Source organism: Homarus americanus, unplaced genomic scaffold (genome assembly GCF_018991925.1).
Source record: "Homarus americanus isolate GMGI-L3 unplaced genomic scaffold, GMGI_Hamer_2.0 scaffold28714, whole genome shotgun sequence".
Classification (NCBI taxonomy): Eukaryota; Metazoa; Arthropoda; class Malacostraca; order Decapoda; family Nephropidae; genus Homarus; species Homarus americanus.
Genome location: NW_024730009.1, coordinates 77,663 through 104,478, shown reverse-complemented (window position 1 = coordinate 104,478; position 26,816 = coordinate 77,663). Strand labels below are relative to the sequence as shown.

The window sequence follows — 26,816 nt, the reverse complement described above, 5'->3', positions numbered from 1 at the left end:
CTATTGTTTTTGTTATTATTGTTGTTGTTGTTGTTATTATCAGGTGTTCAAAGGTACTGTTTTGGGTAACTCTCTCTCTCTCTCTCTCTCTCTCTCTCTCTCTCCTCTGTATGTGTGTGTAAGTATTTTTTACATTATCTCCTGACCTAAAAATCTATGTCATACCAACGTTGACTCCCAGACCACTAAACATATACAGAAATTCAGGTGTTGGGGAGAAATATTTATCTCCCTCAACTCGCCTGTATTTTTGTGGAAGTTACTGTACCTGTAATCTTTTCTTTCTGTATCTTATATCTATTATGTTACTGTAAGTAAGGTTAGTAAAGGTCATGTGATACTGTAACCAGGAGAAAGGTCCTTTAACTCTTTAACTTGATACATTACTGTAACTGTATCTATAACTGTACTGTAGCTTGATGTAGGGTTGTGTAATGCTAACTGTACCTGTGTATATTTCAATTAGTTCAGTCATAAACTATATTACATTATTACGAGGTAGATACCTAGTATAAACGACGATCTCTCTGTGTGTATATATATATATATATATATATATATATATATATATATATATATATATATATATATGTGTGTGTGTGTGTCTTTGTCTGTGCCAAAACCTTTGTTTCTGAATTTGAATGATGAGAGCCGTTATTAACGAACGCTACGGACTGTATTAATTACGTTTTCCCCTTCGCTAATGACACCTGCCAATTGCCGGTGACTGAACACTGCTGGACATTATGACACGTGTGGGATGGCCGGTACGAGTGTCAGATATCCAGTGCAAGTGTCGGATATCCGGTACAAGTGTCAGATAGCTGGCACAAGTGTCGGATGTCCGGTATACAAGTGTCAAATATTCGGTATACAGGTGTCGGATATCCGGTACAAGTGTCAGATGGCTGGCACAAGTCTCGGATATCCGGTATACAGGTGTCGGATATCCGGTACAAGTGTCAGATGGCTGGCACAAGTGTCGGATATCCGGTACAAGTGTCAGATAGCTGGCACAAGTGTCGGTTATAAGGTAGAAGCCTCGGATATCCGGTACAAGTCTCGGATATCCGGTACAAGTGTTAGATATCCGGTACAAGTGTCACATATCCGGTATAAGTCTCGGATATCCGGTATACAAGTGTCAAATAATCGGTATACAAGTGTCGGATAGCTGGCACGACCCATGAGTAACTCTGGGATTAGTTCAGGTTAGGTTAGGTTAGGTTAGATTAGGTTAGGTTAGATTAGGTTAGGTTAGATTAGATTAGGTTAGGTTAGATTAGGTTAGGTTAGGTTAGGTTAGGGGTGATGATAATGTTGGTGAGTGTTCTTGAGGCAAATTATGAGATGGGGGGGAGGGGGAGGAAAGGAGAGAGACGGGGGAGATAAATGAATGGTGGGTGAGAGGAAAGCAGACAGAGAGAGAGAGAGGGAAAGGAAGGGAGAGGAGAGGGAGATAAAGAAAGTGAGAGAAGAAAAAGAGAGAGAGAGAGATAACCAGATTGCTTGAGGTAACTAGGCAAGTGAATCATAATTGCAAATAATAATAATAATAATAAAAATAATAATAATAATTACAAAAACAAACAAACAACAACAAGTAAACAACAACAACAACAACAAATAAACAACAACAACAAGTAAACATACCTCCTTTGTACAGGTAACCGTAGGCCCATTAACCGAACCCTTTCACTTAAATCATGAATAATGTATAAACTGTCTATTCCCTCTATTAAGTGCATTTGATAACTCCCAAATCTGGTTATATTTAAAGGATGCTGTCACGAGAGGAGGGGGGGGAGGGGGTTAACTCAATCGTGTGTGTGTGTTTGTTTGTTTGTCAGGGAGGAGGTGTGACTTTTTAACTTATTCCTTCTCATTTCTCTTCCTCATTCCTCACTCCCCTCTTCCCTCATTCCCCTCTTCCCTCATTCCCCTCTCCCTCACTCCCCTCTTCCCTCTCACTCCTCCCATCAGGTCATGACCCCAAGGCTAAGAGGTGTAGCGCTGCGTTAAATCAGAGTCTTCCTCATCCAGGTTAATGGCCCAGGTAGCGACTAACAGCATTGTCAGGGGATGGGCCATTTGCTTGTTGTACCTGCCGCTCCCACTGTTCACACCACGACCTCCATTTACTCGGAATTACTGATTTAAATGGCTTGACGTATCTTGACTATTGTTTACTGTGCTTTAAATGGCTTGACGTATCTTGACTATTGTTTAGTGTGCTTTAAATGGCTTGACGTATCTTGACTATTGTTTAGTGTGCTTTAAATGGCCCGAGATTGCTTTATTCCTAGACTTTAAATTGATTGTCTTAAAATGGCCTCAGATCGTCTTAAATTACCTTAAATCTTGTCTAAGTTGCCCTTCAGTATTTTCCTAAATGTCATATATTCTTGCCTTTTACCTTAAAACTTGTCTTAAATAACTGAAATCTTTAAATCCCTTCAATGACTCCCTAAAATAACCTTTATTGAGTTGTACTTGTGATTATGTTACGAATTATTGTATTTTTTTTTATTATTATTATTATTATTATTATTATTATTATTATTATTGTTATTATTATTATTATTATTATTATTATTATTATTATTATTATTATTATTATTATTATTATTATTATTACATCATTTGCTATCTATTACATTTAATGAATAACTAAAGACTAAACAGGCTCTATAATTACCCCTAGAGAATTATCGTCCTTGGTATAATTGCAGCTAATTATCGAAACCAATTAGTGGAGTCGGTGTTAATGTTGGCAAAATCGAAGGGTAAAAATCTTTCTCTGTGTTAAAATGAGTATATGATCATACTTCAAAACTTTCTTGTTGGGGGGAAATGACTTCGGTGTTCTCAAGGGAAATCAGGAGGCAAGTTAATGGCCTAGACGTATGGATATTGAATAACGAGAGAGAGAGAGAGAGAGAGAGAGACTAAAAATGTTTACTAATGCATGCTTGCTTTCTTGTGTGTGTGTGTGTGGTGTGTATAGGGGAGAGGTAGGGTGACTGTGTGTGTATGGGGGGAGAGGTAGGGTGACTGTGTGTGTCCAAGACTTGGGGGGGGGTAGGGGGGTGACGAAAAGATACACAAATAGATAAACTTTTTTTTTTTTTAATTGATCTTTGTATTCAAACTAGACCTTGACACCCATAAGATGGATATTCCTGCCAAATATAAACGTTCTGACCTATATAGACCGACACACACACACACACACACACACACACACACACACACACACACACATACAAATATAACTGTTTTCGCGTTCTTGTGGCTAAACGTTTCTGACCAAATTCAAACGTTTCCATCATCTTAATTCCACTGATCCTAAAACGTTTTCCTTGGCTCGGCTGACCTCCAGTGTGTCAACATTTATCACCGACCTCAATGAAAACGTTCCTCCCACAATTCCTCTTCAGTCTCCGGGTAAACAATAACAAACAGCAAACGTTTCCTTGTCTCGGCAATCACCCGCAGGTAAACAGTAATTAACAAGGTAAACAAGCCACGAGACGTTTAATATGCCCGGAATATTGTTTGTCAGTGTTGATAAAGGTGTCAGGTGTGAGTGTAGTGTGGCCCAGGTTAGTGTGGCCTAGATTAGTGTGGCCTAGATTAGTGTGGCCTAGATTAGTGTAACAGAGGTGTGGCTTAGAATATAGTGTGATTGAGAGAGGTGGGGCCGAAAAGTGTGAACGAGAAAGGTGTGGCCAAAGGGTGAACGAGAGAGGTGTGGCCGAAGGGTGTGAACGAGAGAGGTGGCTGAAGGGTGTGAACAGAGAGGTGTGGCCGGTGAGAAGGTGCGAAGGAACAGAGGTGTGGCCGAGTGTGAACGAGAGGGTGGGAAAAGTGAACGAGAGGTGGGCCGAAGGGTGTGAACGAGAGAGGTGTGGCAGTGAACGAGAGAGGGAAGACAGAGAGGTGGCCGAAAAGTGTGAACGAGAGAGGTGGGCGAAGGGTGTGAACGAGAGAGGTGTGGCCGAAGGGTGTGAACGAGAAAGGTGTGGCCAGACTAGTGTGAGCTCATCGTCGCAGATCATTGCTGACTGTACACATGGGCCCCTCTCCACCAACTCAGTTTTCTACCACTCTCTCTCTCCGTCTTTCTCTCCCTCTCTCTCTCTCTCTCAATCCACAAACCTCTGCTTAAAATAGATTGTTAAAACTGGACAAAATATAAGAGTGACATTAACTTTGACTAAACAGTGAGGGTGGTGAAATCGTGCCCTGTAAATTTTTTTTAAATGTGGTCACAGGTAGAGTTACGGCCTCATTAAAGAGGGTTTTAGTGCACTGAGTTTTTTTTTTTTTTGCTGGTTTATCTATATAACTTATGGACCGCTTGAAGAATCTACACCCCAGCTTATTTTACCTGAATAGTAACCACCCTAACATTATTTGGGGGATGAGGTTAGATGAATTAGAAGAGGTTAGGTAGTTAGGTTAACGTTAGGGTTGTTAATCTTTAGTTGGTATATGCTGGGGTGGAGATTCTTCAGGTGTTTCGACTCGTGTATTGTTCCATAATGGTCTTGTTTAGTAAGCCCTGTAACTACCACGGCTCTCTGTATTCAACCTTCCCGAATACAGATGATACTTACTAAACCACGTACAGTCGCCTGCACTTACACCTGGTACAGTGGCTGGTGCGTTTTGTAAGATGTGGCAACTCTGTTTTATGTGGTATTAAAATTGCCTGAATGGTCCTAAGGAACCCCATAATAGTAGCCAGACTAAGGATGCTATAGATAAGCATTCCTGGACAGAGTTGCCACATCTTACAAAACGTCCCAGCTACTGTACCAGGTGTAAATGCAAGCGACTGTACATTGAAATAGAAATAGTTCTTTTTATCCTTAGATTTAAAAAGTTGGGTCATCTATTCGGGATTTAATATTGGCTCTAAGTTTGGTGTCCTTCATCTTTATGTTCAATATATGAAGTGGGGTTATTCCTCCTCCCTCAGTGGTGCTCAAGCTGCATATCTGGGAGAGTTAGGAGAGCCATTTGGGTGATGACTGGTCGAGGAAATTTAGAGGACGGTAAAATATGGGATTCCAGATATGAATTGTTTGTCGGGAATCCGCAAGGAGTTTTTCTTCTTGGTGGGGCGCATTCGTCTTCTCTCTCTCTCTCTCTCTGTTCATATATTGCAGCCATAAAACATCTATACAGTGAACTTACCAGTCACCACGGCACCGCATTGACCCACCACAATACAACACCACCACCACAATACACCACCACACCACACCACAATACACCACCACACCACAATACACCACCACACCACAATACACCACCACACCACACCACAGTCACTCACCACAATACACACTGCCCCTCGCGACCAATCACCCAGGAATATATCTTTCAGCTTTTCTGTAGGAAGAAGAAGAAGAAGAAGAGAAAGAAAGGGGGAGGGGAGGAGGAGGAGGAGGAGGAGGAGGGAAGGAGGAGGATTCGCAGTAATAAATTAGGTAACAAATTCAAGTCGTGTTTGTGTGCTGCGCCTCCATCTTCCCCTCGGACGCCCACCGCCTCCTTCTCCTGGTCATTAGAGGGCAGGGGGTGTGGGCCGGCTGGGGGGAGGTTATGAAGTTGGGGCAGGGGAAAATGGGGGTTGTGGAGGGAGTTAGAGGAGAGGAAGGAGGAGTTCGGGAAGGAAGAAGGAATTTAAGGGGTTTGGGGAGGGAGGAGGAAGGAAGGAGACAGGAGTTAGGAGGAGGGAGGGAGGGGAGGTAGCCCCAGGTGGGGAACGTGTGAAGTGAAGTGGGGGGGAGAATGAGGGAGGTCATACATTATCCAAATATTTATTGTCCATGAATATCAACTTTGCTTCTCATTTATGGTAATTAAGGAGTAAAAATGGCTGACTTAGAATATTAGATGAGGTAAGAGGGAGGGGTGGGGGGAGGGAAGGGGGATGGATGGTGGGGAAAGAGGGAGGGAGAAAGGAAAGGAAGTGAGGATAGGGGAAGAATGAAGACAGGATGGAAACATGATAAAGAGATAGATGCTCTTGACATATACAGCAGGGCTCTTGACAAGGTTCTCATGCTGGTTCACTTTGAGAGTTCTGAGAGAGTGAGAGAGTTCTGAGAGAGAGAGAGAGAGTTCGAGAGAGAGAGTTCTGAGAAAGAGAGTTCTGTGAGAGAGAGGTTCTGGAGAGTTCTGTGAGAGAGAGTTCTGAGAAGAGAGAGAGAGAGTTCTGAGAGAGAGTTCTGAGAGAGAGAGAGAGTTCTGAGAGAGTTCTGAGAGAGAGAGAGGTTCTGAGAGAGAGGGAGAGAGAGTTCTGAAGAGTTCTGGGTGAGAGAGTTCTGAGAGAGAGAGAGAGTTCTGAGAGAGAGAGTTCTGAGAGTTCTGAGAGAGAGAGAGTTCTGAGGGAGAGTTCTGGTGAAGGCGTGCTGTGAGAGAGTTCTGAGAGAGGTTCTGTGAGAGAGGTTCTGGAGAGAGGTTCTGAGAGAGAGAGTTCTGAGAGAGAGAGTTCTGAGAGAGAGTTCTGTAGAGTGAGAGTTCTGAGAGAGAGAGTTCTGAGAGTTCTGAGAGAGAGGTTCTGGTGAAGAGAAGCGTGCTGTGAGAGAGAGTTCTGTGAGAGAGTTCTGTGAGAGAGAGTTCTGTGGAGAGAGAGTTCTGAGAGAGAGAGAGTTCTGAGAGAGAGAGTTCTGTGAAAGAGAGTTCTGAGAGAGAATTCTGAGAGAGGTTCTGTGAGAGAGTTCTGAGAGAGAATTCGAGAGAGAGAATTCTGAAAGTTCTAAGAGAGAGTTCTGTTCTCTGGTGTTATTCAAGTTTTTTTTTTGAGGAGAGGGTATGGAATCTATTTGACTTTTTAATATTACCCTCATAGATAACTAGATAAATTACCTTTGCTGCTCCAGATAGTCATGATAGATGGATGGATAAGATGTACAAGTGGTAGTTCGATACTGAGAGAGAGAGACCAAATAATGACAAGATTTAATTATAGTCATCTAAGCTCAGAGAAACGTTGGAACACATCACTAAGACTTTGTGTTTGATCATAAATATTGAGTGTTAGGTTGTTGGAGTGATGATGATGATGATGATTGATGATGATGATTGATGATGATGGTTGATGATGATGATGATGGTGATGTTGATGATGATGATGATGATGATAGTGATGATGATGATGGTGGTTGATGATGATGGTTGATGATTGATGATGATTGATGATTGATGATGATTGATGATGATGATTGATGATGATGATTGATGATGATGGTTGATGATGATGATGATGATTGATGATGATGATGGTTGATGATTGATGATGATGATTGATGATTGATGATTGATGATTGATGATGATGGTTGATAGTGTTGATGATGATTGATGATGATGATGATGATTGATGATGATGGTTGATGATGATGATGGTTGATGATGATGATGATGGTTGATGATGATGATGATGATTGATGATGATGGGTGATGATGATGATTGATGATGATGATGATTGATGATGATGATGATTGATGATGTGATGATGATGATGATGATGATGGTTGATGATGATGATTGATGATGATGATGATTGATGATGATGGTTGATGATGATGGTTGATGATGATGATGGTTGATGATTGATGATGATGATTGATGATGATGATGATGATGATGGTTGATGATGATGATGATTGATGTTGATGATGATGATGTTGATGATGATGATGATGATGGTTGATGATGATGATTGATGTTGATGATGATGATTGATGATGATGATTGATGATGATGGTTGATGATGGTTGATGGATGATGATGATGATGATGATGATGATGATGATGATGGTTGATGATGTTGATGATGATGATTGATGATGATTGATGATGATAATGATGATGATGATCAGGCTATGATGATGATGGTGGTTATGTTATGATGATGATGATGGTGATGGTTATGTAATGATGATGATAATCAGGTTATGATGATGATGATCAGGTTATGATGATGATGATGATGATGATGATGGTTATGTTATGATGATGATGATGATGATCAGGTTATGATGATGATGATGGTTATGGTATGATGATGATGATGATGGTTATGTTATGATGATGATGATAGTTATGTTATGATGATGATGATGGTTATGTTATGATGATGATGATGATGGTTATGTTATGATGATGATGATGATTAGATTATGATGATGATGACGGTTATGTTATGATGATGATGAAGATTAGGTTATGATGATGATAATGGTTATGTTATGATGATGATGATGATGATCAAGTTATAATGATGATGATGGTGATGATGATGATGATGGTAATGAAGATGATGATGATGATGGTTATGTTATGATGATGATGATGATGATGGTGATGATGGTGATGAAGATGATGATGATGATGGTTATGTTATGATGATGATGATGATGGTGATGAAGATGATGATGATGATGGTTATGTTATGATGATGATGATGGTTATGTTATGATGATGATGATGATGGTACGATGATGATGATGATGGTGATGATGATGATGATGATGATTGATTGATGATGATGATGATGGTTGATGATTGATGATTGATGATGATTATTAATGATGATAATGATGATGATGATGGTTGATCATTGATGATGATGATGGTTGATGATTGATGATGATTGATGATTATTAATGATGATGATGATGATGATTGATGATGGTTGATGATGGTTGATCATTGATGATGATGATTGATGATTGATGATGGTTGATGATTGATGATTGATGATGATGTTGATGATGATGATGATGATGATTGATGATGGTTGATGATGGTTGATCATTGATGATGATGATGGTTGATTATTGATGATGATGATGATGATTGATGCTGATGATTGATGATGATTGATGATGATGATGATGTGTCAATTAATCCACCCTGGCCAGAGTTAGTACAGATGAGTTATATAGTTAAGGTCAACAGCTACCCGCACACCTGTTGTAACCTATCTCATTAACCGGCCTGTATATCCGGCTGTTATTGTGTCCATTTAATGCCCCCTCCCCCCCCCCACCATGTGTGTGTGTGTGGGGGGGGGACTGTGGGCTGTGTCATGGGTCATCTCCGCTAGCAGGTGTTCCCGGCTTTAACTTAGCTGTGATTAATGTCTCAGGCTTCTCCAACTAATCTCTGTGTGTTGATGAGTTTTGGGGTGGTTAGTTTTGGGTAGGATTTTGGGAAGGGTTCCTATATATAACAAATACCTATAACAACGAACCGGTTATAAAAAATTCCAAAATAATTTACAGTTGAATAATAACGCTAATTGTTTCATTAATAAGACAGTAAAATGAGTTATTAAATACCATGATAATAAAGTATAATCGAGTCATTATCCTCTGTGTTATTTCGACTGTAAAAGCTAAGTAACTACTAAGATGAGTCCATTATTAATTATTACCGGTAAGTCACTTTTGCTTATCAATTATTACCGGTAAGTCAATTTTTTATATAAATTATTACCGGTAAGTCACTTTTGTTTTACGTACCGGGATAGCCAGAGTCGACGTCGCTTCCTATTATATTTTCCCGCCAAGTGGAGAAAGAAGATTATTATCACCTGTCCAAACTTTATACCACGAATAATTCAGGAGATAATTGAACCGTATGTCAGGGGCGAAGTGTGTGTGTGTGTGTGTGTGTGTGTGTGTGTGTGTGTGACTTGGTAGTAATTTAGCGAATCATTAGAGGTCCGGTAGTCTTATAAGATGGCTGGTTAGTGTAGCACCCCCCCCTAAAGCACCTTTTGTCTCCTCTAGTAGTCTGATGTTTGGGAGGCTATTATTTGGCCCACATGGAGGCTATTATTTGGTCGACATAAATTATTTAGCCTAGACTTTAGATCAGTGGTTCTCAACCTTGTTTGCCCCATGCACCCCTTTCACCATATGTCAGAATGTCATTCCCCCCTCCTTTCCAAGATTGTCTGCCTCAAAAAGTGCATTCCAAATAATATGCATATAATACTGGAAATCCTTTATTTTTTCCATATTAGTACATATACATTTACAATTTCACATGGATTATTTTTATAGTGGAGTTTTACAAATTAAATGCCAATTGAAAATGTTGATGGATTTATAAAACTTGAATAAAAGTAAAATAGTTTTTTTATATTTATAATGAATTACTTAACAGACCAAACTGAAGCATAATGCAATAAACAAAAAGTTCAATAGAATACCAGGATATTGTAAATTTGTAATTAATTTTATTCAGATGAAGATTACAGTCAATGAGAAACCTGTGATTGTTTTTTCTTCGCCAATTCTGGGATACGCGGAGGAGTGCTTGAAAGGGCACAACGCAGGTCATTTTCTACCTCTAATCTACTACGTTGCTTCGTTTTAATTTGCAACAGAGTTGAAAAGCCTGACTCACAAAGATATGTCGACACAAACGGAAGCAATGCACGGATAGCTCTTTCTGCCACTTTTGGGTAGGAATCGCACATCAAGGGCCAAAATTCTGTGATTGATTTCTCATCGAACATATCTCTTGCTCCCGAATCAGTTTCCCCCCCCTGAAAACCTGAATTCCCCCCTGGTTGAGAACCCCTGCTTTAGACTATTGTTAGACCGATACTGAAGACTATTATTTGGGCGACATTCGGCAAACTTTCTCCCGCATTTTATATCTTCACGTGAGGGCGGGAGGAAGGTGAACTGAACTATTTGTTTCTGGGTGTTGTAATTACTATCAAGAACTCGTGAAATAATCAGTGAGGGGGGAGGCGGAGTGGAGAGGGAAGAGGAGGAGGAGAGAGAAGAAAGGAGAAGAGGAAGTGTTGGACGGGGAGGAGATATAGAAGCATAAAAAGAAGAAAGTGATAATAATAATAATAATAATAATAATAGCGATGATAATAACGGTAATAACGAAGATGATAACAATACGGGACTGTCGGCTGCTGGATCAAGACGATAACTCCAGTTCGCTACACCAGCCAGCCTTGCCACTTGAGCTACTCCAATCAAACTCCACTACGGAAATAAAATGACTCCGTTATTATATCCGGGTGATATTACGACGACCAATCCTGGCTACTGATTGGTTAAGACTTTGCGCTGCTCTCACGGTTCATTGGTTTACCGATTTTTCTCTTATTTACCCTTAGACTGTGTGTGTGTGTGTGTGTGTGTGTGTGTGTGATTGATTGATTGATTTTGCCGCTTACAGAGGCTAGTTTATTGTGCACCCCACACTCATCCTGTGAGCGGTAGCGCAAAAGGATTACAGAGTAGAGTTTACAAAGGGTCATAATAATTAACCCCCGTTGTCAGGATATCATGGCACTGAATGTTACACAGTATTTCATTTACATTATTTGTTTAGTTCTATACATAAAGGGTAACTTATTCACAAATGCGTGAGTACAGGCGTGTGAGGCAGTATGTCTGGCCTCACACTTTGTTATTCATATTTACGTGAGAAGTATTCAAGCACATTGCGTATTTGGTTCTGTACATGAGAATTGATATAGTTACTAAGTGCAAGAAAGTGGATACAATCTTAATATGTCGGCTATCTTGCCATTAGAGATGAAGTGTTGTGCCATTTCACACACAGTGTGCTTGGACCTGTCCCTAAAAGGTTCTATCTTCACACAGTCGAGGACGGTAATATGTGTGGCCTAATGTATGGCCACACACTTTATATTTAGCCTTGTTTACATCTGCTTGAGGAACATACTGCCAAAGGTACTTATATCCTAACCTTAATCTAGCGGTTACAACATCTTGTAATCTAGTGATCTTGTTACTTGCTCCATATACATGTTTCACTTGATACATATCATCATGGTAACCTATGGATCGACTAGTGCCTGTTTGGCGAGGTGTGTGTGTGTGTGTGTGTGTGTGTGTGTGTGTGTGTGTGTGTGTGAGGGGTATGTGTGTGTGTGTGTGTGTGTGTGTGTGTGTGTGTGTGTGGGGAGGTGTGTGTGTGTGTGTGGGGGTGTGTGTGTGGCTCACATTGTCACTACCGGGAGCACCTCAGCCCATTGTCTGTCTGTCTATGCCTACCAGCCTCTCTCTCTCTCTCTCTCTCTCTCTCTCTCTCTCTCTCTCTCTCTCTCTCTCTCTCTGTTGTTACTATTGGCATTATTAATTATACTCGATTGGGAAAGAATTATTATATTATTATGAGTAGTAGTATTAGTATTATTATTCTCGGGCATTAAACTGTACCCTTGTAGTAGTATTAGTTTGTTGAATAAAACTGTAACACTTTAATATGTCAAGGAAGGAAGATTATATGAGGAGACACCTGCGTGGTACCTGAAGGAGATAACGACGGTCCCCCATCAGGTAATTTGACCAGTTACGACCATAGGCCCCTCCTGGCGTAATTTGGTGCTTTTGGCGTAACTCCTGCGTTCACGCCTCTCTCTCTCTCTCTCTCTCTCTCTCTCTCTCTCTCTCTCTCTTGCATGGAAGTATGGTGTGATGTAGCAGGTGTGGTGGTGGTCAGGTGTATGAGATGTGGTGGTGGAAACCATGTATAGGCCAGGTATATCCCAGGTATAGTAGGTATAGCCCAGGAATAACAGGTGTAGGGCAGTTATAACAGGTGTAGGGCAGGTATAACAGGTGTGTGGTGTCTAATTTTCGTTTGCATTTAACCCCCCCTCACGAAACACTCCCCCACAGAAACACCCCCCGACACCCCACGAAACACCCCCACGAAACACCCCCTAGCAGAAACACTCCCCTAACAGAAACCTCCCTCCCTGAAACCTCCCCCTGAAACCTCCCCAGAAACCTCCCCACAAAACACCCCCACGACACCCCACAGAAACCCCCCACGAGACACCCCCTAGCTTGAAACCTCCCTAAACAAACCTCCCCTCCCCACGAAACCTCCCCACAGAAACCTCCCCCCTGAAACCTCCCCCCCACAGAAACTTGCTCCCCACAGAACCCTCCCCCCACAGAAACACCCCTCCCCCCTAACAAACACCCCTCCCCCTAACACCCCCCCATGAAACACTCCCCTCCGACACACCCCATAGAAACACCCCCCAACAAACCTCCCCCCATGAAACCTCCCCCCCATCATCCCCCCACAAAACACTCCCCCCACGAACCTCCCCCCCACAAAACCTCCCCCCCACAACCTCCCCCAAACACTCCCCCACCTCCCCCACGAACCTCCCCCACAGAAACCTCCCCCACAGAAACCTCCCCATGAAACCTCCCCCTCCGGCCACCCCCCACAGAAACACCCCCCACTAGAAACCTCCCCCCAAAACCTCCCCCCACAAAACCTCCCCATGAAACACTCCCCCCCACAGTCCCCCCCCTCACGATACACCCCCATAACCCTTTCGTCAGCACTCTTGTTTATATTATATTCTAAGGATATGAAATTACCCTAAATATTTACGTGAAAAAAAACTCTACGTATTTTGTGTGTAAAGTTTGACTACTGAAGCTGGGTCCGCGGTGCTGTGAGGGAGGGGTGGGAGAGGTGAGGGGGGGGTAGGAGTGAGGGAGGGGTAGGAGTGAGGGAGGGGTGAGGGGGAGGGAGAGGGAGGGAGGGACTATATGGATTTGCATAATCGATTCCAAACTTTTTCTCTCACTTTCTTGTGGCATAACTTAGTCGTCCTGTGAGACATTTTATTTGTTTTTTTGGGGATCTTTATTTTTCTTTCTTTCTTAAGCGTTCGTTCATTCTTCCTCTTCGTCTTGTGTCGTTATTAAACATTGATTAGTGGGAAGGTAGTTAGTGTCTCTCTCTCTCTCTCTCGCTCTCTCTCTCTCTCTCTCTCTCTCTCTCTCTCATTTACAACCTTCACTTGTAATACAAATAAAAGGGTTTATTTTCACCACCATCAGAGTGAGTCCTTGATAGTGTTACCACCACCAGCCTGTCCATCATGGTAGTATTGACAGCCTACCACCATCACTCTCACTCACTACCACCATCACCACCACTCCCATCCACCACCACCACCACTCCCATCCACCACCACCACTCCCATCCACCACCACCACCTCCCATCACCACCACCACCACTCCCACCACCACTCCCAACCACCACCACCACCACTCCCATCCACCACCACCACCACTCCCATCCCACCACCACCCACCCACTCCATCCACCACACCACCACTCCCATGCCTGCCACCACTCCCATCACCACCACCACTCCATCACCACCACCACCACTCCCATCCACCACCACCACCACTCCCATCCACCACCACCACCCTCCACCACCACTCCATCCACCACCACCACCACTCCCATCACCACCACCACCACCACACCCACCCCACCACCACCTCCCACCCCACCACCACCACTCCACCCACCACCACTCCCACCCCACCACCACCACCACTCCCACCCCACCACCACCACCACCACTCCCACCCCACCATCCCACCCACCACCACCCCTCCCACCACCGTTCTAAGCTGTTTCCAATTCATTAATCACTTGTCCCTTGCAACTCGCTAAACTCACACAAAAATGCAGCGTCGATATTTCCTCAAATGTATAACGTGCTGTGTACTTTAAATCGAGGGGTTGTGTAGTGTGGCAGATATTGGCAGTGATAACTCGAGGAGTCGTGTTGTGGTGCAGATGGTCAGGGTGATACATCATGGGTTGGGTATTGGTGCTCCAGTACCCCCCTCTTTCTCTTCCTTCCATCTTAGAGACAATTGCCCTCATCTTCTGACCACCTCCACTCCACTTGGTCAGCAGTTTCTTCAATGCAACTGTGGGGTGATAGTGATCTCTTCGTCTTTTCTTTCTTTTCTATCTCTTCCCCCCTTCTCTCTCTCACTGTTATCAAATATAAATAATAAGAACATACCAAGAAAGCTCAAGAATTTCCTCAAGAAAATCCTCTTGGTGTAGATCTAACATATTGTGACTCCCAGGTAGGGTTAGGTTAGGTTAGGTTAGGTTAGGTTAGGTTAGGTTAGTTTTTTGTTTTGTTTTTTACGGGGTTAGCTCACCCGGACACAGGTCACTCACCCACATCAGGGCCTGGAGACGAAACTATAATAATAATAATAATAAGTTATTATTATTACAATAATTCATAGAATTAAATAACAAAATAATAAAAATAAAATAATAATAATACTAACCATAAATAAAGAACGAAAAAATAAATCAATAGTGAGGCACCATATATATATGTTGTGTCGTGTTGTGTTGTGTTGTGTTGTGTTGTGTTGTCAAGTAAGAGAAACAATTGAGACCCTGCAATTGTGTGTAAATGAGGCAGAAAGTCAGATCATCAACCTGGGTCTTGGTCACATATGGCAGCAGGGTCTACCATTAGTCAACACATTATGCTTCCAATATCTTCCCAGGCGGTAGTACCTCCCTGTTTGGTAGCTGCCTACTAGGGGTAACCAGTTTGCAAAAGTTTTCAAAATCAAGTGGCTTGGGTTGGATTATTTGTCTATCGGCCACGTTGGTTCCGAATATGTTTGAGTTTTTTACATCATTGCATTAGAAGGTTTGTGGATACTTTTGGGTTTGGCATGAAAAACGTGAAAAAACTGTAAATAATAAAGGGACTGGCAATGTGGCACAACCTGTTAAAATCAAGTTATTGAATTGGATTATTCGACTACTGTGTACACTGGTTCATAATATGCTATTGTTTTACAACTCAATGCGCTACAAATTATGCCGATATTTTTGCTGCAAGTCACCACATACGTATATTTCGAAAACCAGGGCCCAATATTACCAACGGCGTGGATAGATTCCGTGGAATGAATTCAGGACATTCCCGCTCATGGAACATTACCAAACTCCGTATATGTACCAATGGCAGGCCAATGGCAATATTTACAGAGTTTGTTGAGGCTCCCTGGACGGGAATGCCCTGAATTTATTCCACGGAATCTATTCACGCCGTTGGTAATATTCGTCCCAGGACTGATCAACGAATTCAGCCCAAGTAGCTTGACTTGGACAGTTAAGGACAAAATCTCAGTCCGTACTTTTGAATAAAATATTGTTCAATAGGTGGTGATATTGAAGTGCTGAAAGTTGTTTTTTCTGTGTTGTTTTGCAGTTAGTTCAAAGGGCCGCCACCAAGATGGGTCGTCCTAAGATTAGCAACACTCAGCTGCGCCAGGGTAACGATAAGGTGTTCGGGTTCGGATGCCTCTGCCATCTAACAAGTTGCCTCTGAACAAGGAAGTTGGAAGTGCCCTGGCTTATGAAGCAGAAAACGAGAGGTTAAGGAGAAGAACAAATGCTTTTGATTATATGGATGCCACCAACAAGGTGACTGAGAAGGTACTGGATGTGTATAGGAAGGCCACTGTCCCCACTATCTCTGAAATCAGGGTGAAAATGAGAGTCCACGACCTGTGGAGGATGCGGAGGGAGACGATGATGATGAAGGGAAATGGACAGAAACAGAAAAGGAAGAAAACGAAGAACGGGAAGCTGAAGATGAGGTTCGAGGATATAGCTGAGAAGTTGTTTGATGTGGCAGACGACAGCAAAGGGCACGAACGAGAGAAAAGCTTCCTGGCAGCCCAGAGGAAACCGGGAAGGGAGGGCTGCATTGATGGCGTTGACAAAATTGTGACTGCCAAGCTGAAAGAAGAGAGGGAGAAGGAAGCGAAGAGGGCAAAGAAAAGGGCTGAGGAAGAGAGGAAAACTGAGAAGATGAGGTCAAAGAGTAAGGAGGAGATGGAGAGGATGTCGTGTAAAGTGTCGGCAGTGGATGACAGTGCTCAGGAAGAAGATAGTGATTATAAGGATGTCAATGACAATGAGTTCAAGGCTATGGTCGACAGGAGAGCAAGATCAGAGAAAAGGAAAAAGGAGAAAGAAGCCGAGGACAGGATCGGAGAAACTGCTGACAGGTTCAAGGTATCCAATGATGCAGTGGCTCACATCGCAAACACCATCAGAGCTGCAGACAACATCATAACTGAAGGGGACAAGTCTAAAGTGACTAACTGGAAGAAAGTGGAGAGAGTCAGGAAGAGGTCACGAGAACAGAAAAAAGAAAAGTTCAGGGGATTCAAGGTCAGAGGTCTCATGGTAGATGAGTTGTAAAACAATAGCATATTATGAACCAGTGTACACAGTAGTCGAATAATCCAATTCAATAACTTGATTTTAACAGGTTGTGCCACATTGCCAGTCCCTTTATTATTTACAGTTTTTTCACGTTTTTCATGCCAAACCCAAAAGTATCCACAAACCTTCTAATGCAATGATGTAAAAAACTCAAACATATTCGGAACCAGCGTGGCCGATAGACAAATAATCCAACCCAAGCCACTTGATTTTGAAAACTTTTGCAAAACTGTCACTCCCTACAAGTGTGCCTATATATACTGTGCCTATATATTTACTCGTAATGTTACACAAGGAGATATGAGAATGAATGATTTTAATGTATATTCCTAATATGACCACATGAAGCCGAGCCAATTCTGGTTTACTTTACTCGATGATTAACTCAGATTAGATTATAATAGGTAAGGTTATGTTAAGATAGGTTAAATTAGTTACGTTTACGTTGGTGTTGTTGGGTTAGGTTAGGTTACGTTAGGTTACGCTAAGTTAGGTTGGGTTAGGTTAGGTTAGGTTTAACTATATTAGATTAGTGTGTGTGTGTGTGTGTGTGTGTGTGTGTCATAGTATTTTAAACCTGTATAAATGTCATTATGTTGGGAGTCTTTTGTATCTCTATAACAGCTGATGTTTGGTACACGTATAAGGTTAAGGATGACCTGACATTGGGTGGGTTAGCGGTGTGTGATGACGTCTGTGGAGAGAGAGAGAGAGAGAGAGAGAGTGTTAGCTGAGTCAGGGAGTGTGAGTGAGGGTACTTAAGACTGCAGCTCCCAACTGAGGAGTTCTGGCAGCTTTTACCTCCTTAGTGTAATCGACCACACCTCCTCCACCGGTGAGAGAGAGATAGAGAGAGAGAGAGAGAGAGAGAGAGAGAGAGAGAGAGAGATTTAATTATAGCAGCATTACTAAGGTGTTTCAGTAATTACGTTAATGACCCTGTTGGCCACGGTATATGACCCACTGAAGGTTGATGATGGTACTGTATTATTAGGTAGGTGCCCGAGTATTACCTCTCTCTCTCTCTCTCTCTCTCTCTCTCTCTCTCCACTCCTAACTCACCTAACCACTCACTTTATCTATCCATCAATATATCGCTTTGTCTCTGTCAGTATATTTCTGTCCTTCTGTCCGCCACCAGTGTTTTAGAATTGTATTACGTATTTTTTGTAGTCGCTGTTATATGCTGTATTCTGTTCTTGTTTGGTGAATATTGTACAGCTGTGTTTACCCGCTGTGTCGTATTGGGTCGTTGTTGTGGTAGTGTGTGGTTTGTCCAGCGGCGTGTACGGCAACAACACCGACGTAATGGTGTTGGTGATGTATCTGACGGTGGGTCACATCGCCAGGTGTTGGCGTGGCGGCTGGCATTATCCCGCCAGCGTGGCGCATTACAGCCCTCATAGGTGGTGTTAGCTGGCGGAATCACGCCACAATGTCCACCGGGGCGCCGCGCTTTACCCTGCATTCCCCTGATTACGTGGTGAATATTAGGGCGGCGAGGGGTGGTAACGGGTCCTCCTTGGTTCAGGGCGTCGCTGGAGGAGCTTTATGTTAAACGTATAACCCTCCAGAGAGACACAAGAGCACATAAAGCGCTCAGAGAAACGATTACCTAAATCTCGCTGGCGGCGCGACTCATGTGCGGGCGATGGTGTTACTTCACCTGACCTGGACGTTCCTGTCACCCTGTTCACAATACTACTTCCTTTTTATTGATTCATCCACAACAATACACGTACAGGTAGAGGCGCAGTGCAGACCTGTAGATGGTGCTTAGTGTAAGTCCTGAGCTGAGAACTAAACCTCATCAACGCTGTTTTATATCACATGTGTCTACCAAGTGGAGGAATATATTTTGAGTGGAGGGGTGAGTCAGGGTGGAAGGAAACTGGGTGCGTGGGTGTGCCTGGAGGGAGTGGGAGGGAGATTTAGAGTTTGTGATTACAGGGATGATGTAAAGAAAGGGTGCGTGTATGGAGGGAAAAATTAAAGAGTGTGTGAAAGGAAGATGGAGATAAATTAGTGTGTGTGTGTGTGTGTGTGTGTGGAGGGAGGAAAGGAGGGTGAGCAGAGAGAATGTGGAGGGAGTTGCGTGCGTGCTTGCGGAGGGTCGTCATCAGCCAATAGAGAATGGGAGGGGGGTGAGGGCAGAGCAGACACCCTCCCTCCCACATTAAAGATGTAATCCAGGCTGTACTTGACTCTCATCAATATTCAAGAAAATTAATTTTCATGAGAATGTTCCTACTTCCCCCTCCCCCCTTCCCTCATCCCCCATCCCCCTACCCCCTTCCTCCCTTCCCTACCTCCTTCCTCCCTCCCTCCCCCACCCTCCCACTATTCAACACCACATGCAAATTACGATAGATTTCCATTACGTTTGACTGCTTACCACCTGACCAAGACTGCTGAGACCTCAACCACAGCAACCTATAGTAGTTCTCCAGGTCAGCAGGTCAGATCCAAAGGTCAACTCAATAGGTCATAAATGGGGGTACTCACCTTAAACATTTCATAGAGGGAAATACATATACAGTGAAACCCTTATTTAACGGATTGTATTGAGAGGGAATTCCATTATATCAAGGGTCTGTTAGGGTTAATCCATGTTGGGCTGAGGCTAATGATATAACTTCTTCTTTGTTCTTGTTATTAAAGGTAAAGTTCTTTTTTTATTATTATTATTACGAAGTTTTCACGTGACTTAACTTCTCCTGGATGATAATAAAACCTTGGCGGTCTCATTATTACTCTACGTGTTTATGAAAGACTAGAGGAGGGATTTTTCTTACATAATAGTTCATTTAAGTCTTGAGGTAAGGGGGATTCTGCCTGCCACCCCTCCCCCTGCCCCTCCCCCTGCCTCCTCCCCCCCCCCAGCCCCTCTCTCCCTCTCTTCTCTTTTAAAACTGTTAATTTGCTTTAGCCTCGTCCATCACCTCACCTGCCACACCTCCTGCAGATACTTCACCTACTCCTCCTCCTCCTACTCCTTCTTCTCCTCCTCCTCTTCTTCCTCTCTCTGTTCTTACTCACACAGTCGATATTTTATGCTGCTGGTTTTAATGTCGTTGTTGCTCTGAGTGCGCGTGTGTGTGTATGTGTGTCTGTGTCTGTCTGTCTGTTCGTCCGTCCCAACTAGAGACGTGTGTGTGTGGGTAGTATGACGTAGCTAAGGTAATTAATAGTGTCATTGTCAAAGGCTTCTTCACCTCATTATAACTGAGGGTTTATTCCGACTGTTTCATTATTGTCATTATTTTTTTTTATTAAATTTTTCACATTAATTAAAAAAAATTCTGAATGGGTAATTGAAGATATTTATTGTTTTTTATTAATAATTTTTTTACTATTTTTTATTAATTATTTTTTTAGTTTTTTATTAATTATTTTTTTACTTTAATATTTTCTATTAATTATTTTTTACTGTTTTAATAATTTTTTTTTACTTTTTGTATCAATTATTTTTTTACTATTTTTTATTAATTATTTTTTGTCGATTATTTTATTTTATTTTGTTTTTGTCATTGTATGTTGAAGGCGTTATAATGATTTTTTTTAATGTGGGAATTTTGTCTTTGTTTTTGTACAAGGATTTTTGTTTTTGTGTAAAGAAGAAATTAATTTTTCAAAGTTGTACGATAGTTTTTTCATAAATTTAAAAACAAACATAAACGACTTATAGGTTTTAATATTTCCTGTGTGTGTGTGTGTGTGTGTGTGTGTGTGTGTGTGTGTGTGTGTGTCTATGTGTGTGTGTGTGTGTGTGTGTGTGTATTCATATGTGTGTGTGTGTGTGTGTGTGTGTGTGTGTGTGTGTGTGTGGACTGTCTGTGTGTGTGTGTGGTCTATATGTGTGTGTGTTTCAGAATCATTTGTATTAGTGAAGGGAACACAAATTTCAGAACGATTTCATTGTATTCTGGTATAATTGTTTTCTACTAGTGTGTGTGTGTGTGTGTGTGTGTGTGTGTGTCTAAACAGTATATATGTTTTTCTGTGTATGTTTATAGCGTGTGTGTGTGTGCGCATAGGCGAGTATGTTTGCGTGTGTTTGTGTATGTAAATAGAACAATGTTTCATTAATTGTGTGGGTATCTCCCTTCTGTATGCTTGTGTACGTATGTGTGTGTATTTGTTATATTTGTTGTGTATATTAATGGTGTAAACAAAAATACCTGGCGGGAGAGAGTCCAATCAAGCATCTCACCTGGTCTCTGGTGATGGCCGAGGTGGAGCTGATTTAATTTCAGATGAAGTAGGTGGAAGGTAGCGCCCCAACTGCCACTCAACCCCCCCAACCCCACTCCACACCCCCCAACCCCACTCCACACTCCCCAACCCCACCATACCCCTGAACCCCACCCACACTCCCAACCCCACTCCACACCCCCAACCCCACTCCACCCCACCCTTAACCCCACTCCAAGCTCCTCGATGGTGCCCCGTGTGTGTGTGATTACTAGGAACACAATCTCGTTTCCTTTATAGATTGCTACAATAACCTGTTCTTTGTTTCCTTTGTGTGTGTGTGTGTGTGGTTATATTTTGTGTGTGTATGTTTGTCTGTCTCTGTGTGTGTGGTCATAATGTGTGTGCGTGTGTTTGTGTGGTATCTCTGTGTGGGTATTTTTGTTTGTGTGTATATGAGTGTGTGTGCGTGTGTGTGTTTGTATATGCATGTATGTATATAATAATACTAATAAGCGGTTTATTATCAGAGTGTAAGCCGGTATTGAAAATATACAGACTTACATTTGATTTAGACATAATGATATAATATGCATTGAATACATTTACAGGGCTGTGTTAGCATATAACCGATGTTTATTATTTTAACAATAGATGGATGGTGCTGTCTTATATTCATTTTAAAAGTGGGCTCTTATGGGCTGAATTTTGTTGTAGTAGCGGACTGCGCGAGTTGGGTGGGGGGCTGCAGGTGGCAGAAGGTGGCGATGACGAGGGTGGTGCAGTAGTCCCCTGCCAAACCTTTCTAGTGCTTGGTGGTGGAGGTCACTGAGGGATGGTATTTCCAGGGTGGAGAGAGCGTTGGTGTAGCCGGAGTATTCTGCGCCGAGCATGATTCTGCAGGCCCTTTTCTGTACCTTCTCTAGCTGACGTTGTTGGGTGGAGTTGAGAGAAGACGACCAGGCTGGTGACGCATACGTTAGTTTGGGGAGAATAAAGGCGTTGTAGATGGTCCTCAGCTCTGGCGTGGGTGTCCCAAGTGACCTAAGTCTTCGTAGCATGTAGAGACGGTACGAGGCTGCCTTGACTGTGTTATTTACATGGGCCTTCCAGTCAAGTTTGTTGTCTATAGTTACACCCAAGAGTTTGGCAGACTGCACCAGCTGGAGAGGATGGGCACCCACTGTGACTGCTGGGGCTTGCACTGGAGTGGTGACGGTATTGATGTGCATGACTACGGTTTTGGTGTGGTTGATGGTGACCTTGTTCTCCGTAGTCCATGCCTGTAGCCTGTCCAGGGTGCCTTGGAGCGATGAGTAGTCTGGTGCGGTGTTGTCAACTGAAACCCCCACAGTGCAGTCATCCACGTACTTCCACCTGTGAGGAGTGTCCGACAGAGCGTCGTTGATCAGGATGAGGAAGCACAGTGGTCCCATCTTGGTCCCCTGGGGAACACCGCAGGTGAGGTGTTGGAGTGTAGATACCAAGCCCTGATACCTCACTGCTTGGCGACGTCCACTCAAGAAATCAGTGAGCCATGAGACCAGGTTGGTGGGCAGCCCTAGTGCAATAGCCTTGTTGATAACAGTGCAGTGATCAACAAGGTCAAAGGCCTTCCTGAAGTCCACAAGGGCAACGGCCAATGATGTCTTACGTTTCTGCAAGTTTTTGTGCAGAAAATCCAGAAAGCTCACCAAGCAGTGTGATGTAGAGGAGGTCCTCATATTGCCAAATTGCTGTGGATCAATTGACTGATAGATACTGGCAAATGCCCACTCAAAAACAAAGTCCTCACAAAGTAGACTGGGTATGGGGGTAATGGCAACTGGCCTGAGGTCGTTAGGGGACTGTGGGGTGGTGACCTTGGGGATGGGGTGACAAATGCGGTTTTCCATTCATTAGGGCATTTGCTTTGTCTGAGGGATGCATTAATAATAGAACAGAGGGGGGTGGCAAGTTCGACTGCAAACTCCTTGTATATTTTGATTGGGAGGTCAATTGGGGTCGTGGAGCGTTTGGATTTAAATTTCAGGAGTTTGTTGGCGATTTCATATGGTTGGACACTGGGAGGGGGGAAGGGTGAGGTCAAGACTGGGTAAGGTATGACATATGGTAGCAAAATGGTTATTAATTATCTCAGCTGCCTCCTCACTAGGTAAATGTGAGATGAAAGGAAGTGTGTGTGTGGTCATAGTGTGTGTGTGTGTGTGTGTTTGTATTCTCTGTGTGGGTATTTTTGTTAGTGTGTGTGTGTGTGTGTGTGTGTGTGTGTGTGTGTGTGTGTGTTTTCTGTATTTTTGTGTGTGTGGTGTGTGTGTGTGTTCATAATGTGTGTGTGTGTCTGTATTTATGTGGTATTCTGTGTGGGTATTTTGTTAGTGTGTATATGAGTGTGTGTGTGTGTGTGTGTGTGTATCTGGCACACTTACACTTACCCATAACAGGTGAGGTAATGGAGGTAGTCTGAGGTATTGTGTTATACCCTCCTCCCTCTCTCTCTTCTCCCTTCCCACTTCCTCCCTCACCCCATCTGCCTGACTCCTTGACAACCCAATTTCCTGCAGGAGGTTGTTAACGTAGAGTTGTTGCCTTCTGTGTATGTGGTTGTGGTTGTTGTTGTAGTTGTGTGATAGTGGTTGTGTGTATGGGGAGTAGTTAGGGTGGGTTGTTGGTTGTGGTAGTTCATGTTTGTAGTTCTGTGTATTGGTTGTTATTGTTGCAAGTGGTTGTTATTGTTGTAAGTGTTGTTATTGTTGTAAGTGGTCGTTATTGTTGTAAGTGGTTGTTATTGTTATAAGTGGTTGTTGTTGTAAGTGGTTGTTATTGTTGTAAGTGGTTGTTATTGGTTATAAGTGGTTGTTATTGTTGTAAGTGGTTGTTATTGTTGTAAGTGGTTGTTGTGTGGTTGTTAGTGGTAGAGTGGTTGTTATTGTTGTGTGGTTGTTACTGTTGTAAGTGGTTGTTATTGTAAGTGGTTGTTATTGTTATAAGTGGTTGTTATTGTAAGTGGTTGTTGTTGGTAAGTGGTTGTTATTGTGTAAGTGGTTGTTGTTGTAAGTGGTTGTTGTTGGTAAGTGGTTGTTATTGTTATATGGTTGTTATTGTTGTGTGGTTGTTATTGTTATGTTTATTGTTATTGTTGTAAGTGGTTGTTGTTGTAAGTGGTTGTTATTGTTAAGTGGTTGTTATTGTTGTGTGGTTGTTATTGTTGTGTGGTTGTTATTGTTGGTTATTGTTGTTAAGTGGTTGTTATTGTTGTAAGTGGTTGTTATTGTTGTAAGTGGTTGTTATTGTTGTAAGTGGTTGTTATTGTTGTGTGGTTGTTATTGGTTAAAGTGGTTGTTGTTGTTGTAAGTGGTTGTTGTTGTAAGTGGTTGTTATTGTTGTAAGTGGTTGTTATTGTTATGGTGGTTGTTATTGTTGTAAGTGGTTGTTGTTGTGTGGTTGTTATTGTTATAAGTGGTTGTTGTTGTTGTAAGTGGTTGTTATTGTGCGGTTGTTATTGTTGTAAGTTGTTGTTGTTGTGTGGTTGTTATTGTTGTAAGTGGTTGTTATTGTTGTAAGTGGTTGTTATTGTTGTGTGGTTGTTATTGTTGTAAGTGGTTGTTGTTGTTGGTAAGTGTTGTTATTGTTGTAAAGTGGTTGTTATTGTTGTAAGTGGTTGTTATTGTTGTGAGTGGTTGTTATTGTTGTAAGTGTAGTTGTTGTAAGTGTGTTGTTGTTGTAAGTGGTTGTTATAGAGTGGTTGTTATTGTTGTAAGTGGTTGTTGTAAGTGGTTGTTATTGTTGTAAGTGGTTGTTATTGTTGTAAGTGGTTGTTATTAAGGAGTGGTTGTTATTGTTGTAAGTGGTTGTTGTGTGGTTGTTATTGTTGTAAGTGGTTGTTATTGTTGTGAGTGGTTGTTATTGTTGTAAGTGGTTGTTGTAAGTGGTTGTTATTGTTGTAAGTGGTTGTTATGAGTGGTTTTATTGTTGTAAGTGGTTGTTGTGTGGTTGTTATTGTTGTAAGTGGTTGTTGTATGGTTGTTGTAAGTGGTTGTTATTGTGTGTTAGTCACCTGATCATATATTTGTCACCCTAACTGTGTCATGTTCAGCTCAGGGTCTGTCACCTTCACCGTAAAGTGTCGAAAGCTTCATTATCGACCCTCACCCCCTCTCACCCTCCTCTCACCTCCCTCTCACCCTCCTCCACCCTCCCCCACCCTCCTCTCACCTCTCACCCTCCCTCTCACCCCTCCCCACCCTCCCCACCCTCCCACCCACCCCTCCCTCACCCTCCCTCCCACCCCCCCCTCATCCTCCATCTCCCTCCCACCCTCCCTCTCACCCTCCTCCCTCCCCACCCTCCCCTCTCACCCTTCCTCCTCCCACCCTCCATCCCACCCTCCCACTCTCCTCCCACCCCCCTCACTCCCTCTCACCCTCCCTCTCACTCTCCTCCCACCCCCTCTCACTCTCCCTCCCACCCTCCTCTCACCTCCCCACCCCCCTCACCTCCTCACCCTCCCTCTCACTTCCCTCCCACCCCCCCTCCCACTTCCTCCACCCCCTCCTCACTCTCCCTCCCACCCCCCTCTCACTCTCCCTCCCACCCTCCCTCCCACCTCCTCCCTCCCACCTCCTCCCACCTCCCTCCCTCCCACCTCCTCACTCTCCCACCCCCTCTCACTCCCTCCCACCCCTCCACCTCCCTCTCACTTCCGTCACTGAAACCCAAACCGCCCACGCCATTAGTATAATTACCTTGTTAATTAGTAGTCAATATTTCAACAGGTTTTATGACTGGCTATCCGTTTGACTCTCTCTGTCCTCTCTCTCTCCGTTTGACCAACAGACAGGTGTGTGTATGTCAGTAGCGGACTGGTTATTAAACTCAGTAGACACCCCCCACCTGCTGTGACTACGGTACTCTCCACCCTCCACTCCTGTCGCCCCCCAGACCAACGTAACTCTCCTTCTCACCCCACACTCCTGCCCCACCTGCCCCACACCCCCTCCTGCCCCACCTCTGCCTGCCCCCTGCCCTCACTTCCCTGCTCCCCACCTCCCTGCCCCCCTTGCCTCTCCTACCTCCTCCCTGCCCCACCTTCTTCCTCCCTCCACTTCCTCCTGTGTGACCACAACATTACCTCTCCCCACCCTCCCTCCCCCCCACCTCCCTCCCTCCTCTCCCCCCTCCCTCCCTCTCTCCCTCCCCTCTCCCCCCACTCCCTCCTCCCTCCTTCCTCCCCCTTCCCCCTCCCCTCCCTCCCTCTTCTCCTTCCCCTTCCTCTCTCCTCCTCTCCCTCCTTCCTCCTCCCCCTTCCCTCCATTAGCGTGAGTATAATTTTTCCGAACTTCCTGATAATAGTTTAACTGACTCATTTCTGCTCTAACATGTGAGGGAGAGGGTGGAAGCGTGGTGGGTGGGTGGGTGGGTGGGTGGAAGAGGAGAGAGGAAATGGGAGGAAGAGGTGGGGGATGAAAGTGGAAGGGGAG

At 43.4% G+C, this 26,816-nt stretch overlaps 1 protein-coding gene across 1 annotated transcript in view; it reads left to right on the top strand.

Annotated features, from left to right (window-relative positions):
• The first annotated feature begins 760 nt into the window (after nt 1–760).
• Nucleotides 761–26,816, top strand: part of LOC121866873 (cell surface glycoprotein 1-like) — a 53,058-nt gene continuing 27,002 nt past the window's right edge. The window contains exon 1 of the mRNA XM_042366612.1: nt 761–1,155. Coding sequence (XP_042222546.1) covers nt 761–1,155 — 395 coding nt within the window. The remainder of the gene's footprint in view (nt 1,156–26,816) is intronic.